A 23,319-nucleotide genomic window follows, 5' to 3' on the forward strand; every position below is an offset into this window, starting at 1 on the left:
TAAACTAGATTACTATTAAAACACCCTTGCAAGAATTCCCACTATTTGGCTGTATTTGCTAAGCAGAATTTTTCTACTTGTTCAGTCGAGGTAAAAGAATCCAGTTTGCAAATTTTTCATTTTGTTAAACATAAGAATAGGAGAACAGCAGAAAATTGCACATGTAACTAACTTGCAAGACATAAAATACACATTTAAAAAAGGGGGGAGTTACTATTGATAGAACCAACTAACCTCATCAGCTAACACTTCATTATTTTTCATTGCATTGAGCCAAAAAGCAGGTACTCCTTTTTCTACAAAACCAAATCAAAATGTTATCAGTGAATGAATTGAAATGCTATTTAAAGAAAATGTATGATCTTGTAATTAGTACCTTCATCCTCTTCAGCACCTGCAGTTTTCTCCTCTGCTATTCCTTCAACTTCAATGACACCATTAACTATCTCAAAGCACTGCATCCATTAAGAATTAAACAATTCGTCAAATTAACAACTAATATCAAATCACATACATCAAACTAAATTACCCTAATTACATCAGCTTCAGCAACTTTCTGCTGATGAGCAGACTAATACCCTCCTCGGATTCTTGTGGGCACTCTAATATTACTTTTAGATCAAGACTATACTCTAAGAAAATGCATGAAATGCCACTTTGATTCTAGACATATTATGTTTCAATACAAGGTTAAGGGGCCAATGTTTCATCCATCCTTCAAGCCTAAACAACTTCTACTTATGTGAGGTATACCACATATAAGAACCATTCCCAACCCAAGCAAAATGTGAACTTCTAAGTTTAAGTTAAGCAATCATTATTTCAGGCATTCAATAAGCCCAACAACACATGAAGTCAGTATTTTGTATTAACAACTTCTGGAGAGGCAGCAGCTATGTATGAGCGTGAGAATCCATCAACCCAGTTAAATAGTTTTCAGTTAGTAGCAGAACAAGAAAATTACAAATACAAGAAATAGAAAGGGAGGAGCTCTAAAACGCGACGGAGATGGCTGAATGGAGGCAGACAATGGCAGAACGGTGGCTGAAAGGCCGCGGAACAGAGGCTCGAACACGCGGCGTAGAGGACTGAACAGAGGGCTAAGCAGCTCAAACAACGGTTGGCCAAAAAGGGCAGAACAAGGGTTGGCCAAAAAACAGACGCAGAAGCTTGGCCAAAAAGGAGGCGGATGCGCGGCGAACAAGGGCGACGTTGCGCCGAAGCTGTAGCAGTGGCGGAGGCTGGACGTTGAGGAACGGCGACGAGAGATGGCTGCTTCGGTGCTTCCTCCAAGCTGCGTCCGAGTTCTCTTCTGTCTTCTCTGCGTTCTTCAGTGTGTTCGTTCAGAGGCCAGAGAGAGGGAAGTGAGGGAGTGAGGAGGAGCTCGATGAGAGGAAGGAGGAGAGTGGCTGAGTGAGACTGTGAGAGAGGAGAGGCCAAGGAGGTGCTGCGCGTTTTGGTTACTGGTTAGGGTTCCTCTAACCAATGGCACCGTTTTGAGCAAATTTTTAGAAAATCGGTCGGGTCCCGGTTCGGTTCGACCGACCGGTTCTCAACCAGTTCAACAGTCCAACGACGGTTTCTGAATCTTTCGGTTTTGATATATGACTGATTCGTTTTTTATACCGGTTCACGGTTCGACCGACCGGTTCGAACGGGTTTTTAGAATCTTGGTTCGAACCGCTTTTCCCCTCGGTTCACAATTTGACCGGTTCAACCAGTCGGTTCGAAGCGTTTTTAGAATTTTGCGTTTTTCCCTTATTCCAAAAATTCGGCCAGGAGACGGTTCGGTTTGACCAACCAGTTCTTGGCCGGTTTGCCGGTTCAATTGCAGTTTTTGAAATTGGGGGTTTTAACATTTGTCCGAGTTGTTTTTTGTAGCGGTTCATAGTTCAACCGGTTCAACCGGCCGGTCCGAACCGATTTTAAGAAGATAGATTATAACCATTCTCTCATGTTTTTTTATTTTAAAATGCTTAATATATTTTAGTATCAAATTTTCAATTAAGCTTACAACACAGAAGTGGTTCAAGGAATCAAAATACTAGAGTGAAAATTAAGCTTCACCTAAATTCAACTATAATCGAACGAAAGACAGAAACATTAATTTTCAACAAGAGTCCATAAAAGATATAGTGCATAATAATTTTTTAAGTAAAAGAGATGAAACTACCAAGTCTTAGTAGTTAATATAATCTAAACATGATTACATGACAATTACGATTATTTAATTTTTGTTTGACTCCTTTTGTTTATACTTATTGTAATTCCTGGTAGCAGATTCAATGATATTACACATCATCAAGTTGTGGGGCCATAGAAAATCAAATCCAACGCAAGTCGCATCCTTGTACCATCATTAACCTGAAAAATATAAATATTTTAGGTTACCAACAAAACCATACACATTAGCAATTGAAGTACTATTTTTTTTAGCAAAAGAAAATTACATTTATTGTATAACTATACGTCTTCTTGTAGTTTGTCATCCAGGTTACCACCTATACCCCACAATCATTACTGTGTTAAATAAGACGCGGTTAACTTATGCAGATAAAAATTTGAAAGAGAAAAACACAAATACAGATATTCCTTACAAGTCAGGAACTTGTTCTCGTGTTTCTAGCATATCCACAAATAATGGCGGCCTTAATCTGCCTGTAGCAGCCTCAGCTTTGTGAAGTTCCAAATAATTAATAATTTAATTTATCATATTAAGTATATATTAAAATTATCTATCAAAAATTAATTATTAAAATAAATTAAACTATATATATATATATATATATATGATAATTGATTTTAGTGTATAAATAGTATCTTTTTAATTTAAGTATTTACCTAAATAAATCTTTAAAAAATTTTATGTCAAACTTTTTTGTCTTTAAAAAAAATATTATGTTAAAGTCTTTAAAATTTTTAAAGGTAAAAATTAAAATAGAGACTTATATATCTTATTTTTATAAAGTTTAAAGATCTTAATATAATAAAAAAATTTAGAACGAAATAAATCACAATAATATTTAATGTTACATTAGTATTTAACAAAATAATGGTTATTTAATGTTACATTAGTATTTGACAAGTGCTGTATGTATTATTCTGTTGGGTTTCATAATTTACTACATAAGAAGGAGACTAGTAAAACCAAAGGGTATGTTCTTGTTGACCTGAGATTACTCAACATTGGTGGTGCTCTTGGTTGAAACTAAGACACTGAATTTTGTTTATTCATTTGTTACTTAGGAAACATAATTGCGGCTAGAGATGCAGGATATTTTCCTGATTGTGTTCCTGATGTGCAAGTCTTTAGCTTATATGATATTGAGTATTTTCGATTGAAAACAAGCTTGGTCAGGGTGGCTATGGTCCTGTTTACAAGGTACAGAATCTAACTACAGCACATTAATCCTAAGATCATGATATCTAATTACTGATATTAAGTACAGTGCCTATTTGATTTCTACAGGGAATATTACCAGATGGCAGGGAAATAGCAGTGAAGAAGTTATCGAAGACTTCAACACAAGGGTTTGAAGAATTCAAGGCTACAGCACGTGAATCTTGTTCGGTTGTTGGGTTTCTACATTGATAGAGAAGAACAGATGCTGGTGTATGAGTACATGCCAAACAAAAGCCTTGACTACTATCTATTTGGTCAGTAATCTTCACTTGTCTAAACACTAAATGAGTGAATATGTAACATATTGTTTCAAGTTTTGATGTTTTAGTAGCTGCTCATATAAATGATATACGATCAAAGGATAAATTATGGACAAGACAATTAACCAGCATTTTGATCCATGAATTGCTTCTGTATCAGACCCTATCAGGCGGCTTCTTCTGGATTGGAGCAAGCGTGTAGCTATTATTGAGGGTGTTACTCAGGGACTACTTTAGCTACAAGAATATTCTAGATTAACAATAACTCATAGAGATATAAAAGCTAGCAACATTCTGTTAGATGGTGAGATGAAACCAAAGATTTCAGATTTTGGTATGGCAAGAATATTCTCAAAAGATGAGCAAGAAGCAAACACGGCCAAGATTGTTGGAACATAGTAAGCTTTTTATTGGACCTAATTAAAACATTTCTTCTAGAAGATTTTTTCTTTTCATCTAGCTTTCTAATGCATCATATTGCTTTTCTTTCTCTAATGCAGTGGTTATGTCTCTCCTGAATACCTTAAAAAAGGCTTGTATTCAGTAAAATCCGATATGTATAGCTTTGGAGTTCTACTTCTGCAGATAATAGGTGGCAAAGTAACAAGATATTATGGCGAGCACGAAAACTTAACCTTGATGGAATATGTAAGTAAAGATACTATCTATAGCATGTGATTAATGTTTTATATAGTTTCGTTTGATTTTAATGAAGAAGTCCATGGTTGTGACTAATGAGGAATTGGTTTCTTCAGGCTTATGAATTGTGGAAAGAAGGAAGAGGCACGGAGTTTGCGGATCCTTTTCTTGATGACACAGCTTCAGGCTGCAAAATATTGAGGTGCATACAAATAGGTCTATTATGTGTGCAAGAAGATGCCAATGACAGGCCTTCTGCGTTGGAAATTTCTTCTATGTTAAGAAGTGAAACTATTCTTGCTACAATAAAGAAGCCAGCGTTTTCAACAGAAAGATATCCAGGAGCAAGGTGAATTTGTTATGAAGCAAGAACATTATTCGGTTAACGAAGCAACACTGTCTCAGATTGTAGCAAGATAGTGCTGGAAAAAACTTTTGGACGTGTAGTTTTTTATTTTCATTCTTGTACAATGGTCAGTAATGTTCATGCAAAGATTTGCTTACAATTCTCAGTTTGTTGATTGATTGGACTAATATTAGAACTTTCACAAAAATTCTGAATTAAGACTTAATCAAATATCCAAGAACAAACTTGCACAAGAAATTGTCCACATGTGTACATGATTTCAATTAGAAAAATACATTAAATTCAACCAAAAAAAAAAAAACTAGAAATGTCAGGGGACAAACATTTTTTCCTTGCGCTTAACTTGCATTTGAACCAATACTAGTTAATTTTTCCATTTTTCATTCACAAGGAAAAATCAGAAGATGAATCAAAATTTCCTGTGGCCAATCGGGACTTCACGTTTGTTTGACATGCTGCGATCTAGCACGAGCAAGAACAAAGACACATGATGCTACCAATCCCACCATGTACCCACCTATTGCTCCATAGCTCACACAAATAGGCCATTCCTAACAAATAATGGAACGTTATTAAGATCATGATGGCCAAACAGATTAAAAATAGTTTTAGTAAGTATAAGAGTAGTGTTACATCTAAAGTGAACTCTCTTCATAGGAATAGAAGAAATTATAGACACATGACCAGTGGTAAGTAACTTGTGAGTTGAGATGGGAGAAGAGTTTATAAAAAGGAGATTACCTGCCATGGCCTCTCCCAGTCAAGTGGCATTGGCCAAGCCCCAAACCAGCCCCCAATAACTGCTCCATGAGCTGGCAAACAAATCAAATACTCTACAGATCCATTTGGCCTAAATGTGAATACAAGGAGAGGGGGGAAAATGTAAGGAAAATACAAGAATGTCTGTGTGCAGCATGGTAAGAATGTTTTTTCTCTTTTGTTTTTAATGAAGAAACATGGTAAGGAAACAAAAAATACAAGAATCATACTGTGTTTGTGCAAAGATCCGCTTCCAATGAGCCCATGATGAACCAAGAACACATGATGCTGGAACTGTCTGTTATAGTACAAAATGTGAGTTTATACACTTAATTTATACACAATCACGAGCCACAGGCCTAAAAGAAATCTGGTAATCATACATCTGAAAACTGTTTTCAAGAATGCAAAGTATCCCCACAAAATCAATGGACAAAAATACATTACACCACACAAGTCAAATATAAAACAACAATTGAGTAGTCTTCAAGAAGATGTAAAATAAGAAAATGGTAGTAAAATAGACACTCACTGTGAACAATGACATCATAAGAGACCAATTTACAGTCTTTGGGAGAAACCTGAGTTACAGAGACTTGCGGAAGTTAGAATTATATAAAATACCACACATTTTGCTTCAATTAGAATATACAAACATACTTTTAACCCCTTATTTCCTCCTCAACAGCAATAGCGTTGCAGTCTTATGCAGATTGAAATAACATAAAACAAAAAACTGTATATACCACTTATTTCACATACTGAAATGTGACAGGTGCCCCCAAAGCAATAGCTCCTAAACAATTTAGTAGCGCCCCTGTAATAAAAACAGTGAATCAGTTAGCTTAAAAAAAATTAAAATGAGTCAGCCAAGAAAGAGCACAACACAAATAGGGATGAGGAAAATACACAGGTAATATAAAAATGAGGAAAGGATTCTTAATAACTTTGTTTAATTTTAACTACTCTAAAAAAAAGCAGTCTGGTATACAAGTACCCCACATTAATGCAGAATCCGGAGAATGGCTGCATCCAAAGATTGTAATATATGCAGCCTAACCTGATAATCACATCAGTGGCCTTTACACGGCTTGAACCTATGACCTTGATTTAACTACTCTAATGCCAGAAAACACTTTTATGGCTCAATCTATAATACATTGACTTCCCAAAAGAAAACTATTTCAGGTTATTGAAGGAAATAACAGGCCAGCAGTGCAGTGGCTGTGAAGAAAAACTCAAAAAGGATGGTACAAACACAAAAAGCAATGACATCCAAATTGATCAAGAACAAAGACAAAAGAGGAAGCATAAGTTTCAACTAACCTATTGGAACTGCTAGCAAGCCACGTCCAACGGCTCGCAGGTACTGCACATGACACACGAAAACCAAACACTAAGAAATTAGATCCTCCAGACGAGGAAACCGCATGTGCTCGAAATTGCTGTATTATTGGTAAATTAAACAACAAACATATATAAAAAATATAGAAAAAAATATTTTAATTTTGAAGTCCAATGAACATGAATTCCCAACTACATTGTTATCACTATCAAATGAAGATAAAGGCCTTTTCCAATTTTTTTTTCTTTTTCTTTTTTTCTCATGTGCTTCCGACTAAGTTCAGACAATCATATAAGGGGAAAATTTTTGAAGAAAATGTAAGCTACCATGCACTGCCGGGGATTCTGTCGATAGCGACTGTAGAGAAGGATCACAATTGGAAGCTCCACAAGCTGGGATTTAAAAAAGAAAAACGATGCAGAATAAGGCAATAAGAAAGTTTTTTTTTTCTTCCAAAAATAGGAATCAACGGAGCATTACAAAAACATTGAAAAGAGAATAACTAAGGAGGAATAGAAGGTACCCAGATGAAGAAGATGGTGCGAGAAGGATCAGTGACGAGGTCTATAGAGAAGCCACTATTAGCTACATAGAACGCTAAACCTAACCCCAAAACGGAAGAAAGTGTGACGATGAATGCCTCTGAAGGTGAGATTTTCGGTGGCAAGGGGGCATCTACCGTTGAGGGTTTAGTTACCGTCGTTTTCTCTCTCTTTTTCCGGCGATCCATGGAGGAGAACACTGCCACTCCGGGATCCAATGGATCGAAATTCGAAGCTGTAGTGTTAAGGAATGTTTACTTTTCTTGGGCTTGGCCCATACAATTAAGTTGGGCTTTTAATGTTCACTTTACTCTCGCAAACCATATTATTCCACTCACTCACTCACTCACTCAAATATTACTGTCTAATCCTTTTCTTGGGCCTAGGCCCCGTTTACTACACCAAACAAAATTCCACTCACTCGCTCACCTTATTCCAAGATCCAAATCATCTTATTACATTCATTTGACCACATTCAAATAAACAAGAAGGTCCTAAGTCCTAACGCATGACCCTCACTCAGCAGGAGAGCGAGTTCTCTCATTAGGAGAGCTTCTTAGAACGTAAGGTTCTAGTGGATCCCGTACTCTGATATCATCTCTTTCAGCAAAACCAACCTACAACAAGAAAATATTTTAGGTTAGCTATAGATTTTACCCACATATAACACTGAATCATCAAGTATTACACACCAACACTCACACAACTAGCATATCTACACACCACACATAAAATACACAGCACAAAAGTATGGCAACCTTTGGTTTGGAACCAATAAAAGGAAAAGTGATTGCAATCAACCAGAGAATAGAAGAGGAACACAAATCTGACTGCTTCAACTTGGTGGGCAAGATGATATCGGATAAGGAACTAAGTTTCAAGGTGATAAGGAATGCTATTATGGGGTTATGGGGAAATCCATAAGGAGTTGTTATTTCGGAGGTAGGAAGGAACAAGGTCCTTATCAGCTTCAAAGATCAGAGGAAAGGGCTTCAAATATTGAAGGGAGGACCATGGAGTATAAGAGGGCAGCTAGTTAACTTGCAGATGTGTAACCAGAGGGAGTCCATACATGAAGTAAACCATGATAGAATAGAGTTATGGGTGCATATGCATGGGTTTCCACAGGCATATCTCAACAATAACACTGCAAAAATCATTGGAGCCAAGATGGGAATAACAATGGAAACAGAGGATCCAAGAAGCAGCAATATGTTGGAGAAATCATTTCTCTGGGTGAAAGTAGCTTTGGATATAACCAAGGTTCTGAAAACCGGACCGATCATCGAACCGCTTGTTATTGGTTCACTAGTTTATTGGTCTAACTGGTTTAACCATGGTTCAATAAGAAAAACCGTTTTATAATAAAATAATAAATAAATTATAAATAAACACTAAAAACAAAAATAGGACAAAAATGATTTTCTATTATTCCACAAGGCCTATTGATACCTGAAAAGGTATTTACCCTTATGATTATCAATTTGTCATTCAGTTTGTTACTAATCGAAATTTAAGAAAAAGCTCCACTGTTCCCCACTACATTGCCTTAACATAAATCCTGGAATACACAATGCTCTCTTAATTCCAAATTAAACTTGAAAAGTCCAAAATCACACCATGTATTCAAAAGATAAATAAATAAATAAGATAATCATATTCTGCTACACAGAGAAGCCTGAACAGGAGTGATTAAGATAAAAGTTAATATCAAAGTGGTGCTTTACAACCCTAGACTACTTACAGCCATCAAATACTGCTAAAATTGACATCAGGATGTGTAGCATCATGTAATTCACTCAAATAAATCCTATTGGAGAAAACTTGAAAGTTGAAACCAATCCAAAAATTTATAGTACAACATAATGCTTCTCAATGTAGCTAGACTAATACAGAAAAGTCACACAGTTTAGCAAATCATTATTGCAAGCCAGTCTTCTGAATAGGTACTCTTATTCCCATTCCTCCCAGCAACCACTAATGTTGAGCATTCAGGACTGGCAACAGCATTGAAAGGGAATATGACAGTAACAGTTTCTTGCAAGTAAGGGAATCATACATGCCACAAAAATCCCCCATAATGATAATGGAAAAATCACCTTCAAGATATGAGAATAATCCCCCTTGCTGGACCAGTTTAGTAGTGATCAAGTATATATCACTTCATTAAATAATGGTATTAGTTACTAATACAATCTGTTAAAACTTTTTGGTAAAGGAACCCATCAAATCCTACAAAGGAATCAAGCTGAATCTCTTCTACAATAGCTTTCTACAGGCAGGGACAAAAATAACAAATTTGAAAGGTGAAGGGGTTTCTGGTCGGGAGGGTTGAGGAGGAAGGGACTAAAAATTAACAGAAAGAAAACATATAATAATTAACCACCTGAAACAGACTTACATATTATCAGAAGACACATCATTAGACATGAACAATTCTCAGCAACAAAATTCCAAGCAGTGAACAAAAAGAAACCCAACATGCACTATCCTTCTCTAATTTACCAGACAAAAACAGAAAAATAGAAAAACAAAGTAATCCACCTACTGACGGAGAATAGCAGAACAGAAAAACAACAGAACCAGAGCTAATCAATAATCAAATAATCACTCAATACAAAACTAAAACCACAAAACATTCAAATTTTCAATAATCATTCGATGATTTTTAAGCAAAGAACGAAGAACAAAGAATGAAAAAAAATGAAGTCATTGCCTTCGTTCTAAGCAGTCTGAGCAGAAGGGCAGAAGCGCGACCGAGTCGGAGACCACGCGACGAGCACGACGACGAACGGCGGCAAAAGCGTGGCTGAGCAAACGAAGAGAAGACGGCGGACGGCGAATTCGAGAATGGAAGTTGCGCTTGGTGAATGAAGAGAGGGGTTGGAGACTCGGGCTAGACGCCCAGACGAAGACGGTGGTGTTGAGCGCGACAGATGCCGGCAGAAGAGCGGCGGTGGGGGAGGCTACTGCTAAGGTTTCTTTTTTGTTTTGGATTTTCGGGGAAATAGATTGAATTGAAGACTTGAGGAGTGAGCTGCGTTTCTTTTTTTTTTTTTTTTAAAACCGGCCTGGTCCGGTTCGGTTTGCCTGGCCGGTTCAACAATTTATAAGCGTTTTTTTTTTTACGGTTTTAGATGGAGAACTGAACCGTAAAGATGTTTGGTTCACGGTCAAATCGGTTTGACTGACCGATCTAATCTGATTTTCAAAACCATGGATATAATAAGGCCACAGGCCAGGCCAGGCCAGGCTTTACTCTTAACAGGCCTGGCCTGTCATATAATTGATTGGCCTGAGCCTGGCCTGCAGCCTGCTATAGACTTTTTTCAAAGTATTAAGTCTGGCCTGTTACTCAGCCTGGCCTTGCCTGAAACCTGTTAAAAGGCCTGCTAATTTTTTTTTTACAAAAAAAATATTATTTAAAAACAATATTTTTTAATAGACATATTTATATATAAAATATCATATTTAATATTTATAAAAAATTTTAAACTTTAAAGTGTTTAAAATATACAAAACTATTTATAATTAAATATAATAAATTTAAAATATCTTATAATTTTGTTAATAATAAAAAAATTATTTATATATGTAATTATGTATTAACAGGCTCAGGCTGGCCTGACTGGCCAATAAAGCTAATTAGTGAGCCTGAGTCTGGCCTATTAACATAATAAGGCTTTTATAAGAGGTTGAGCCTGTGCCTATTTTATAACAGGTCAGGTTAGGCCAGGCTAAACACAGGCTAGGCTGCAGGCCCCTGACAGGCCGCCTGACCTTTTTTCACCCCTAACCCCTAGCCACTACCAACTGGGTTATGGATGGCCAAAGAGAGCTTACCAAATACCTGAATTGAATTTAAGTATAAAAGAATTTAGGAAAGCTACTGTTTAAAGTGTAGCTTATTGGGACATGGGAGGAAGGACTACAAGAGGCCTCAAGTTATGGCAAGTTGGGATCCAAGTAAACCCAAATATTCAACTGACCTTGGAGTTAACAAGGCGAAACCGCTCATGTACAAGGAGGCATAGAGACCTGGGGAAAAAACTTCAGACAACAAAGTGGAAGAAGAAGAGGCGCGTGCACTCAACCTGATTGAAAAGAAAGGTGAGGATCTACAGTTCTCAGCTGATAGTGTAGCTGGTGGAATGGGCAGCATTGAAAAACAAAGAGGGAAGGAGGTTGCAAGCGAAAATCAAGGAGATGGAGTAGCGCAAAGTCATAGTGCAGAGGAGCAAGTAGGAGAAGGTTCGGAAAATCAGTAGCTGAAAGGATTTGTGTCAAAGAATGAAATTTTGGAGCAGTTAGGAGAATTGGGAAGATATTTTCTAAAGTTAGGTGAGTTATAAACAAAATTTCAAGAGGTAAAAGGAAAAAAGTTAAATAGAAAGGTTGGGAATAAATGAGCCAATAGGCCCATTAAACCAAAAAATACAATCTACATGGAAACTGAGCCAAATCCACCAAAAGATAACAATAATAGATTACACATGGTGAAGGACAATTAAAGGAAAGACAAAGTCCAAAGTATATAGGGACAGCAAAAACAGGCCATACTATAATGCAGATATTGAAGGAGAAATGAGAAAGAGGGGGCTACAATTAAAGATAATGAATTAGCAGAAAGCACGGAAAAACAGAAAACAATTTGAGGATCGAAAGGGTAAGAAAAGGAAAGCAAATATGGAAATTCAGAGATAAGATGAATGCATAATGGAAGGACAGGAAAATGATGTAAAAAATAATGCATTGTAGTGGCAACTGAAATTTTTATTATGTTGAATTACCAAGTAAAGATGAAAAAGGAGAAAATTAAGCTTGATGTGAGAACTGATTTAATGGGAACAATAGGGAATTAGGAGGTAGAATTAGCATAAATTATGAGAATGTAACTGAGTTTGAAGAGAAAGAGGAAAATCACAAAACCAAAGACAATAGCAGAGAACATGCAAAATGAAGAATATGAGTCAGTAGAAGCTGCTAGGAAGAAAAGGTACTTGAAAATACAAAACATAGGTTAGGAGGCAGGCCTTAGCATGTTCCACTTGCAAATTGCAACCATGAGTTGCATAGGTTGGAACTGTTGCGGGTTAGCGGTGCCTGCGACAGTGGACGAGGTGCAGAATATTTGCAGACAGTTTAAGCTAAGTATTATTTTTTTTATGGACGTGACTCATATTTACTTGAGTCAGTCAGACTCAACGAAAAAATCAAACGTAATTCCTATTATACTAATCTGGTTGATACGGATAGATAAAAAAATTTTTAAAATTGAATAAATTAGACTCAAAAATCGATATATCTAAATTTTAAAAATTTACTTAAATATATTTTTAAATTCTTAAAGATTTAAATACTACAAACCAAAAAATTAGAAATCGATTTATCCTTTTTAAAAAAAAATTATAATTCACGCGTATGTTGCGTGAAAAATTTTTATTGAGGTCAAATCAACTTCATCGAACTTATGTGATAAAAATCTTTAAATGTGTAGGGACTGTATTAAAAAAACACTAACTAAAAAAAACGAGAGAGAGCGCTTAAACCCAACACAACTGGAATGGAGAATAGCTTGCTTAGTATTGAATATTGATTAAAAATATGTTGACCAAAAAACCCTATGATACGTTAAAGGTCAAATGTAACCAAGACTGTGAACAGCAAATTACACTCTTAAATTGACTTCATAACCATGATATTTTTTTTTAAAAAATAGACAAATTTAAATTTGAGACCTCTAAATAAATAATTGAATATAGAAAGATTATGTTATTTAAATTATAATTTATTAACTTACAATCATAATATTTATACATTAAAAATTAAAAATATTATTAAAATATTAATATATATTAAAATCATGTAAATAATATATTTATATTTATATATAAATACGTAATAATTAGTTTTTGGTGTGTATACACTGTACCAGCATGCTTGATATTTTTATTGGCAGCCTCTTAGAAAGACTCAAAGCGGTCCCTTCAAACCTATCAAATGAAGACTTGGGCGGATGCAAATTTTCCTCAACGTGGAACCTGCTTCCTTCTGGAATCTAGAAATACTTGATGTGGACTTGAATCATAACTTTTCACATAGGCTTCAACATCAATGCTTACTTGCTTCTTCTTACTCTTCTTCCTTCCTCTCACTCTCTCTGCATCATCATGGACATGGGTCAAAGCTGGTTATTACTATTCTGCCAGTGAAATCTCTGCTTCAGACATCAAATCCACACTCTTCACTCACCTCTTATAACATCTTCATCAACGCTTCTGAACTTCACAAGTTCTCAGCCTTCACCCAAACAGTTAAGTTCCAAAACCCAACCGTTTCAACACTTTCCTTTTCTCAATGCTAAACCAATCTTCTCATAGAAAATCCTTCATTCATTCTTCTATTACAACAGCAAGGTCACATGGTTTTCAAGGCATAGAACTTAATGGAGCATCCCCAGTACCGGCTTCGGAGCTTGCCGATTTCGGGAAACTTCTGGAGGAGTGGCGAGCTGCCATAACTTCTGAGGCAAGAAACTCCAGTAAACCAGATTTATTGTTAGTGATGGCGGGTTACTACCTTAGACCTTCAGATTCAACGAGTTACCCTTTTGATTCAATGCAGAGGAACTTGGATTGGGTGCATTTTCTGGCATATGATTACTATGTTCCTACAAAGAACAATATCACGGGTTTTCATGCAGCTTTGTATGGTCCAACTAATTGGGACAACACTGATTCTGGTATCAAAGAATGGAGAAGAAGGGGATTCTCATCTAACAAGCTTGTAATTGGGTTGCCTTATCATGGATATGCATGGACACTTGTGAATCAAGGGGAGAATTGCATCGCGGCACCAGCATCAGGACCTGCCATTACAAGTTGATAAAGAGTTTTCTTAGAAGCTTCGGGAATAATGGTGTTGTTTCAAGATTTAATAACACTTTTGTGGTGGATGAGTTCACAGTTGCAGCCACCATTTGGGTTGATTTTGATGATGTGGATTCAATCAGAGCCAAAGTTTCTTATGCCAAGGAAAAGGGACTTCTTGGCTACAGTGTGTTCCAACTTGCCAACGATGACAATTGGATCCTTTCAAAGGCAGGTGAGTTTAATTACCAAAAAACATTGCTCAAAATTGGATGATGATCATGTTTTTCAGCATAGCAAATAATTGGTTGTATATTTGTGGTGCTGTGTGTACAATGTTCTTCCTAGTTTCTACAATAACATTTTCATCCCTTCATTTTGCAACAATATCCTGCAGCTCAAGAAGTAGATGAAGATCATCATAAGAGGAGGTTGTTGATAATTGTTCTGCTATCAACAGTAACTGTCATAATTCTGTTGGGAATAGTGTTTTGCTACTGCCACAGAGGTAAGGATGAAGCAAAGTAACACCCTATTAATCATATCACAAGATTGACATATTTTGCAATTTCCCATAAGATTTATTTCTCATTCTTTTGTATTTTGCAGGAACCGCAGCCACCATTACAAAAGCATTATACAAAATAAGGAAATGTTTATCAGGAGCTGAACAAGATCATGTAGAAGGGAATGGTTCTGACTTGACTGCATTCAGTTATCTCACAATCAAAATGGCAACAAATAACTTCTCAAGAGATAATAAACTTGGAGAGGGTGGATTTGGCACGGTTTATAAGGTAAAATTTGAATACTTCAGGTTTTTCATTTCGCTTCAAATAATGCAGTTCTGCTTCTGTTTCCTGGAAAATAAACTGTCTTTTTTACCCCCATTTCTTCTGCTCTTGGATAACTAGCTATTCATATACTTATATGCTAATATTTTTAGGGAAAATTACGAAAGGGGGAGGAGATAGCTGTGAAAAGGCTCTCAGAAAGCTCGAATCAAGGCCTAGAAGAGTTAAAAAATGAAATCGCGCTTACGGCAAGATTACAACATGTGAATTCGGTTAGACTTCTGGGTTACTGCACAAAAAGGGATGAGAAGATTTTGATCTATGAATACCTACCAAACAAAAGCTTAGATCATTTTCTCTTTGGTCTGTTACATTACTTGCCCCCCTATTAAGTTATTACATGTATACCTTATTCTTTTAGTCTTGCTGGAAAACTCGATCAGAGTTGAAATCAGAGTTTATTCTAGACTGTGTTTTTGCATCTATATTCTGTAGAGTAATAATTCAGAATTAAACTCAATGCAGATCCAAGGAAATCAATTCTTTTAGACTGGAGCAAGCGCGCCAACATCATTGAAGGGGTTACTCAAGGCCTTCTTTATCTCCAAGAGTACTCAAATTTCACCATAATCCACCGAGATCTCAAAGCCAGTAATATTTTATTAGACCATAATATGAATCCCAAGATATCAGATTTTGGGATGGCAAGAATTTTCAGGAAATATGACCTTGAAGCAAACACAAGCAGGATTGTTGGGACATAGTATGTAAAATTAGAACTGATGATGACTTATCATGCTTAATCCTTCATGTCTCTAATGAGTTCATACTTGTTTTTGCAGCGGTTATGTACCTCCTGAGTATGTGAGAAAAGGCATATACTCAACGAAGTACGATGTTTATAGCTTTGGAGTTCTTCTGTTGCAAATCATAAGTGGGAAGAGGACTTCATGTTACTATGGACCACATGAAAATATGAACCTGTTGGAATATGTAAGTTATTAGATTATATATTTTATTTTCTGTGACTAATATATGTTTCTTGTGTTATGCCTTGTCTCAGATTGTTCAATGTTTTCTTTGTTTCTAACAGATATGCGGCCGAGGGAGATCCGGCTGGTCATGAGTGGGTACCTGCCCTCTCTGATGTCTCAATCAGACCTGGTTGGTTTTGGCATCCTTTAGAACTTCCAAAGTCTGCAATCAATCTACTTGAAATATACTATTAAGTCGGTTGGTCGAAATTGTCACTTGCTACTCAATGTGCCTCCAAACTCGTCGGGTCTCATTTCACCCGAGGATATCCAAGTTCTTCAAGAGTTCACTGAACTCAGAAGATCCATATTCTCCAACAATTTCGCTATAAATGCGCTTCTTCAAGCCAGCAGCACGCGAGGAGAAGGAGGAGGAGGAGGAGGAGGAACTTGTGATTCACAGTTTAGTAGTGGAGGTATATATTTACTTAACTAGTGTATCACAACTACAGTTTTCACTTTTCAGGTGCATATCTTCCCCATTTATGTATGTTTAATTATGAAATGTTATAATAACTACTAGGAAACACTTTTACACCCAACACTGCAAACATAAGTGGCAGAGGCTTCCCAGGTGCTCCAAGCAGCCCCTTCTCTACCCCAGCGGAGTCAACAATGTTCCTGAATTCAAGTTCTAAGCAGCCATCCTTTGGCTTCAATGACTTGAGCTCCACTCCAATGTTTCAGACTACACCAGATGTTCAATCTCCGTAAGTCCTTGGTTGCATTATGTTAATTAATTCAGAACTAGTTACGACAATTTAACTAATTTTTATTTTCACTGTTCACCCAAAATTAGCTCAACTTTTTCCGTGTATTATTGCCTGGCCATATACAATAGTGCATAGATAATCCCCTTTTAACTGTTCTATTATGGACCTTTTGATGAAAAGAGGCACAGCTTTAAAATTTGTGTTGGAAGTTACAGAACTTATTATCTCATGGATCAAATGTATTTTGTTTAGCCATCTAGTTATAGTTTATAAAGTAGAAAGCCTCCAATTTACATCAGTATTGAAACTGTGGAAACGTCAAATTTTGCTTAATGCAGAAGCTTTTTGAGGTTATCTTCGTGGAATTTCAAAATGTAAATGGCTTCATATGTAAGTTACAAATTACATGGCATGTATTCTTGTTTTCTATTTCTGCAGAAGCATGTCCCAAGGAGAGAATGTTTCCACAGATCTCAGTATTTGGTTAAAAGAGAAATGGAATCCTGGAGAGGTAATCATCATCTTACACTGTGTTCTAGCTGTTAATGTTGGTAAAAAAATGGTCTTCTATTTTAATTTATTTTTATTCAAATCTCAGATTCCCAAAGAAGCTCCTCCAGATTCAGTTGTTCGGTAGAAATTCACAAACACAGCGCTCTGTACTATGTTAACAAGATTCAACAGTGATGTTAGTTGTATTTTTATTATGTTTGATTATGTCAGATCAAGAGCATATCAAAAATTGCTCTGGCTTTAGGATAGTTGATTTATATCAATTGATTTTGCAAAGAGCCGAGTGAATATTCAAAGGCCTTTAATGTAATTCATAACTGTTAAAATATTCTGATCTCATTTTGAGCCAGAATCATAAAATATATAGTTCTTACATTGGATGCCATATAGATTGAATCTTCTTTTTGTAATTTTCCAAATTTCATATTACGAGAGTAAAGAAAAACATATGTACATGAACCAGAAATGACTATGCTGAGAATGGAAGACTTAATTGAAGCCTAAGTAATTCCATTGAAAGCATGCCTATTTTTACAACTAGAGTATGTACATAACTTTGAAATATGCTAAACAAAAGGAAATTACATATATCTAAATCAAAGAATATTTTTTCTTCTTCTTCTTCTTCTTCTTCTTCTTCATAATCAAATGCAAAGTGCAATCTGATTAGACACTAGAAATGTGATCAGTGCCAATATCTGATCCAATAGTAGATCTATGAAATGTGAAAGATTCAGCCAATTTCACTGCATCTGAGACTCTAAGCCTTGTTCCTTGTTGACCTACAACAGTGGCTGCAACCTTAGCTGCTATTGAACCTATGCTTTTCAAATCAGATATGCCTCTTAGAACACCATAAAGTATGCCGCATGCATATGCATCTCCGGCACCACAAGTATCTACCGGAACACATGGAAACGGGGGAATGTATACGGCTTCACCCTTTAGACCGATGTAGGAGCCTCTATGACCGTCAGTTACTGATACTAGCGGAACAAAGTGGCTCAGATACCTTGTAACCGAAGGAGAGCTTTCCTTTGCGTCGAAATTGCAGAGCGCTCTGGCCTCATCACTGTTTGCGAAGATTAAATCTGCATGATTCCCAATAATTTCCCTGATGAAAGAAGAAATTGCAGCATGGAAAGGAATGAACTCTGGGTCTGCATAAATCTATGGAGAATAATGTCAAGTAATAATAATCTTACCAGAAATCATCATAGTGTCTCTCAATGCAGGAGACATCTGAGGCTGTTACTGCAACTAAGGCACCGTTACTGCGAGCTTTCTGACATACTTCTGTTATTGCTCTAATAGTATCGGGTAGTTCAAATAGATACCCTTCAACAACAAGTATGTTGGTCTTGGTAACCGCATTAGCCAAGATTTTGTCATAGTTAACAGTTGATGATGTACCCTGCCCCCAGATTACAAATATTAGCATCTTCACCATTGATATGGTGACAGAAAATAAACAAGTTGGAAGAGAAAACTAGTAGAAAGCCAAGATAACCATTTTCCACTCCTAGATTGATGCTTAAAAGTAGAAATAAATAATAGTGCATGAAAGAGTAACTGCCAAGTCTTTTTTTTCTTCAATGTACAAAATAGAATACAAAGTGAACAATTCAACTCCAAAACAAAACTCAAGAAACTTTGGGCAACTCGCATAGCTCAACTATTCAACATGCCATTTAGATGTCTCAATGTTCTTCTCATTGTATGGATATACATAAAAACAAAGAGGATCAAAACTATACAAACCAATCCACATATACTTAGAAACAGGTTATCAGTTAACAAAGAATCTACAAACTTCTTTTTTTGTCCGTCCGACACAACCAACTTTAGCTTCAAATTAATTGAGTTGGCTGCAAAAAGCTTACCAAGCCAATTGCAAGGAAAAACAAAGAGACTTTTCCAAGAATGATTTATACAACTGAAGTCTACATCAAAGAAATGAAGCACAAGGAAGATTAGATATATAACTGAAATTTTTCCCCGGAAAAGACAAACTGATTGGTTGATAGCTGCATTCAGAATTATAACCATATATTCACATAAAAACAGAAAACAAAGAAAAATCCATGGAAGAAGATAAAAATGCTAGGTTGAACCTATAAAATAAAAAATCCTGATTGTTCTGAAACACCACAATAATACAAGGAAACGGAAAGTACCTTTTAGAAAGCTGATGCCAAAATTAGCGACTTTACTGCAAGAAATGTCAAGACTCTCCAAACACGCCAACTCTGGAAGCAAATTGAATAAAATACATTGTTCTGTTAATCATTGAACCATGTGTTGACTAAGACAACAATTTTACCATGGCAAGTTTTCATCTTCCACTCAATGAACAATTTATTAAATCAACCACAGTAAAACACAATATAACAATCAAAGGGTAGAGAACAATACCAAAACAATAATTTAGCAAATTAACAAGTTAATAAGATCAATTAAAACTGAAAATCAAAGTAACAAGAACAATTAACATTTTAAACTACAGCAAACTAACAACAAAATAAGAACAAGAAAACATACTAACCATGAAAACAACAATAAAGAAAAAAAAAACAATAACTGAATAATTAATACAAGAACAAGAAGAAGGAAAAAAAATCACCCTAGGATGGACCAGTTCTGAAATTCAAACAGTACAGGGAAAGGGAGGAGCTTTAAATCGCGACGGAGATGGCTGAATGGAGGCAGACAATGGCGGAACGGTGGCTGAAAGGCCGCGGAACAGAGGCTGAACAGAGGCTCGAACACGCGGCGTAGAGGACTGAACAGAGGGCTAAGCAGTTCGAACAAGGGTTGGCCAAAAAACAGACGCAGAAGCTTGGCCAAAAAGGAGGCGGATGCGCGGCGAACAAGGGCGACGTTGCGCCGAAGCTGTAGCAGCGGCGGTGGCTGGACGTTGAGGAACGGCGACGAGAGATGGCTGCTTCGGTGCTTCCTCCAAGCTGCGTCCGAGTTCTCTTCTGTCTTCTCTGCGTTCTTCAGTGTGTTCGTTCAGAGGCAAGAGAGAGGGAAGTGAGGGAGTGAGGAGGAGCTCGATGAGAGGAAGGAGGAGAGTGGCTGAGTGAGACTGTGAGAGAGGAGAGGCCAAGGAGGTGCTGCGCGTTTTGGTTACTGGTTAGGGTTCCTCTAACCAACGGCACCGTTTTGAGCAAATTTTAGAAAACCGGTCGGGCCCCGGTTCGGTTCGATCGACCGGTTCTCAACCGGTTCAACGGTCTAATGACGGTTTTTGAATCTTTTGATTTTGATATACGATTGATTCGTATATACCGGTTTACGGTTCGACCGACCGGTTCGAACGGGTTTTCAGAATTTTGGTTCGAACCGTTTTTTTTCTCGGTTCACGATTTGACCGGTTCGAATCGTTTTTAGAATTTTGCATTTTTCTCTTATTCCAAAAATCCGGCCAGGAGACGGTTTGGTTTGATCGACCAGTTCTTGGCCGGTTTGTCGGTTCAATTGCGGTTTTTGAAATTGGGAATTTTAACATTTGTCCGAGTTGTTTTTTGTAGTGGTTCATGGTTCAACCGGCCGGTCCGAACCGATTTTCAGAAGATAGATTATAACCATTCTCTCATGTTGTTTTTATTTTAAAATGTTTAATATATTTTAGTATCAAATTTTCAATTAAGCTTACAACACAGAAGTGGTTCAAGGAATCAAAATGCTAGAGTGAAAATTAAGCTTCACCTAAATTCAACTATAATCGAACGAAAGACAGAAACATTAATTTTCAACAATAGTCCATAAAAAATATAGTGCATAATAATTTTTTAAGTAAAAGAGATGAAACTAACAAGTCTTAGTAGTTAATATAAACTAAACATGACTACATGACAATTACGATTATTTAATTTTTGTTTGACTCCTTTTGTTTATACTTATTGTAATTCCTGGGAGCAGATTCAATGACATTATGCAGCATCAAGTTGTGGGGCCTTAGAATCAAATCCAACACATGTCGCATCCTTGTATCATCATTAACCTGCAAAATATAAATATTTTAGGTTACCAACAAAATCATACACATTAGCAATTGAAGTACTATTTTTTTTAGCAAAAGAAAATTATATTTATTGTATAACTATACGTCTTCCTGTAGTTTGTCATCCAGGTTGCCACCCATACCCCACAATCATTACTGTGTTAAATAAGACGCGGTTAGCTTATGCAGATAAAAATTTGAAAGAGGAAAACACAAATATAGATATTCCTTACGAGCCAGGAGCTTGTTCTCGTGTTTCTAGCATATCCACAAATGCAAAATCAAGTATCCTTGGCCTGAACGGAGTGTTGTATTTATAGAACGAGTCATACTTGAGCATATCTTCCAGATATTCAACCCTTCAGCTTCTCTTCTTGCATCATCAGCATGTGACTGAAACATTTTAGCCTCTACTTGTTTGATTTTAACTACACTCTCCAATTCATGAAAACATAAGTCTTTTGGAACAATACTCATTTGCAGCTCAGGCGCCAGAGTCCTTTTATCATCTTGATCAAAGCTGGTAAGGATGTTTGCTGGCATTTCTAACACAGGTTTCTTCTCCGAATAAGTAGATTTCAGCCAAGAAGCTTCCTGGCTTGGCCCAACTATCCCTTTGATTTTCTTACTTCGTTCCTTCCCAGATAAGTTTGTAGCCATTGCTAATTTGGAAGAATTCCCATCTGAAATATGGACAACATGTAGGGTAAAAAGATGCAAACACAATTTAGCTTGAAAGCACTAGGAATTTAAACAGGAAAAAATAAAATCAAACTTAGAAAATAGCACAATCTGAGATCTAAAATAGTATGCTTTATAGGCAATTAGGCATGATACAAATACGAAAAACTACAGTATTTGATATCTATCATTTGCTAACATAACTACATAAGTGCAAATGCTTTCAATATTGATGCTTTGATTTGAAGATTTCTGCTTTGTTTCAGCATTATTGCTCTTTGCCTACTTGAAGATTGTTGATCTCCTTGCTTTATTTATATATAAATAATGTATTTTGATTAGTTTTCTTCCCAGTTTATTGATTTTGATCCCCTTGTCTGTTTTGATTTTGCATCTGGAATCAGGAGTAAATATTTAAACTATTAGTCTCTAAAATTTAAACTATTAATTAATTTTGCAACAGGGTAATGGTCCAAGAGATTGAGATTTTAAAGATTGAAGTGATGCCAGGATGGAGAAAAGGAACAAAGATCAAATTTGAGGGCAAGGGTGATGAAAAACCTGGATACCTTCCTGCTGAGATTCCTCTAGTAGATGCACTCACAGGGTGCTCTTTACCAATTTCTATATTAGGAGGGGAGAAGCTGACTTTGTCATTTGAGAATACTGTTGTATACCCTGGATATGTTAAGGTTATTGAAGGTCAAGGCATGCCAACCCTTAAAAACGATGGGAAAAGAGGTGACCTCCATGTCAAGTTTCTAGTTGACTTCCCCAAAGAATTGAGTGATGAACAACGGCAAGAAGCTTTTAGAATCTTAGAAAATTGTTGTTAATAATGACCATAGTTGTACATTTGTATATTTTATATGCAGATATGAATGCATTTGCTATCAGTTAAAGACACAAATTTTCTGTTAATGATAGATATACAATTCATAACTCAATGTTGGCATTGGATTATTTCTCCATAAGAAATAGCTGATAATTACATATATTTATGTATATAGTACCTATAACCATATAACCACTGTTTTATGAATATCTTATTAGACTTCGCTGTAAATTTCATTTTATTCTGCATTCATCTCCTAAAATAAAAAGTTGGTAAAATAAATAAAAAATCTAATTATTCTTGAATGAAAATGATAATTAATTTTTATTTTATTATTTTAAAATTTTTTCTTATATTAGAGAATCTTTTTCCTCCTACTTAGATTCTCATTGACCTTTACATTTCGGCAGCCAGTATCTCGTTTGGAACTGTACATTCTTTTAGATATCTTTTTACCCCGTCCTTGATCATTAGACCCCCGTCCACGTTTATTACCACTTCAAACAATTTTCTTTGAAGCAGATTTATCTTTAATGAATTCACCATGCCCTAACTCTGC

At 36.2% G+C, this 23,319-nt stretch overlaps 4 protein-coding genes, 1 long non-coding RNA gene and 1 pseudogene across 6 annotated transcripts; 3 read left to right on the forward strand and 3 right to left on the reverse strand.

The window, feature by feature from the left end:
- The first annotated feature begins 3,152 nt into the window (after positions 1 to 3,152).
- Positions 3,153 to 4,833, forward strand: LOC107616048 (receptor-like serine/threonine-protein kinase SD1-8). The gene is made up of 5 exons (XM_088500190.1): positions 3,153 to 3,382; positions 3,470 to 3,657; positions 3,824 to 4,061; positions 4,164 to 4,311; positions 4,419 to 4,833. Exons 3-5 carry the CDS (start codon positions 3,973 to 3,975, stop codon positions 4,653 to 4,655), a joined length of 474 nt encoding a protein of 157 aa, XP_088356316.1. The 5' UTR covers positions 3,153 to 3,382; positions 3,470 to 3,657; positions 3,824 to 3,972; the 3' UTR covers positions 4,656 to 4,833.
- A 61-nt stretch (positions 4,834 to 4,894) lies between these two features.
- Positions 4,895 to 10,349, reverse strand: LOC107617481 (uncharacterized). The gene is made up of 9 exons (XM_021112793.2): positions 10,032 to 10,349; positions 7,297 to 7,932; positions 7,100 to 7,165; positions 6,755 to 6,797; positions 6,191 to 6,245; positions 5,961 to 6,009; positions 5,659 to 5,726; positions 5,411 to 5,519; positions 4,895 to 5,220 (listed from the first exon to the last, which is right to left on the reverse strand). The coding sequence occupies exons 2-9, from the start codon at positions 7,501 to 7,503 to the stop codon at positions 5,107 to 5,109; spliced, it is 711 nt and encodes a 236-aa protein (XP_020968452.1). The 5' UTR covers positions 7,504 to 7,932; positions 10,032 to 10,349; the 3' UTR covers positions 4,895 to 5,106.
- Positions 10,350 to 13,306: 2,957 nt separating this feature from the next.
- On the forward strand, positions 13,307 to 17,623 carry LOC107617480 (uncharacterized; annotated as a pseudogene). Its single transcript, XR_015900057.1, has 10 exons — positions 13,307 to 14,419; positions 14,582 to 14,692; positions 14,794 to 14,981; positions 15,131 to 15,341; positions 15,504 to 15,741; positions 15,821 to 15,971; positions 16,072 to 16,428; positions 16,536 to 16,722; positions 17,164 to 17,236; positions 17,324 to 17,623. The product of XR_015900057.1 is annotated as an uncharacterized LOC107617480 (transcript).
- A 91-nt stretch (positions 17,624 to 17,714) lies between these two features.
- On the reverse strand, positions 17,715 to 18,834 carry LOC148546505 (uncharacterized). Its single transcript, XM_088500318.1, has 2 exons — positions 18,444 to 18,834; positions 17,715 to 18,352 (listed from the first exon to the last, which is right to left on the reverse strand). The coding sequence occupies exons 1-2, from the start codon at positions 18,686 to 18,688 to the stop codon at positions 17,905 to 17,907; spliced, it is 693 nt and encodes a 230-aa protein (XP_088356444.1). The 5' UTR covers positions 18,689 to 18,834; the 3' UTR covers positions 17,715 to 17,904.
- Positions 18,835 to 19,102: 268 nt separating this feature from the next.
- On the reverse strand, positions 19,103 to 19,999 carry LOC107616046 (uncharacterized). Its single transcript, XR_015900058.1, has 3 exons — positions 19,862 to 19,999; positions 19,416 to 19,487; positions 19,103 to 19,181 (listed from the first exon to the last, which is right to left on the reverse strand). It is a non-coding gene; the product is annotated as an uncharacterized LOC107616046 (long non-coding RNA).
- Positions 20,000 to 22,392: 2,393 nt separating this feature from the next.
- Positions 22,393 to 22,910, forward strand: LOC107616695 (uncharacterized). The gene is made up of 2 exons (XM_088499229.1): positions 22,393 to 22,724; positions 22,853 to 22,910. Exons 1-2 carry the CDS (start codon positions 22,393 to 22,395, stop codon positions 22,908 to 22,910), a joined length of 390 nt encoding a protein of 129 aa, XP_088355355.1.
- The last annotated feature ends 409 nt before the right edge of the window (positions 22,911 to 23,319 follow it).

The sequence above is a fragment of the Arachis ipaensis genome, chromosome B9 (assembly GCF_059453495.1).
Source record: "Arachis ipaensis isolate K30076 ecotype BB chromosome B9, ASM5945349v1, whole genome shotgun sequence".
Lineage (NCBI taxonomy): Eukaryota > Viridiplantae > Streptophyta > Magnoliopsida > Fabales > Fabaceae > Arachis > Arachis ipaensis.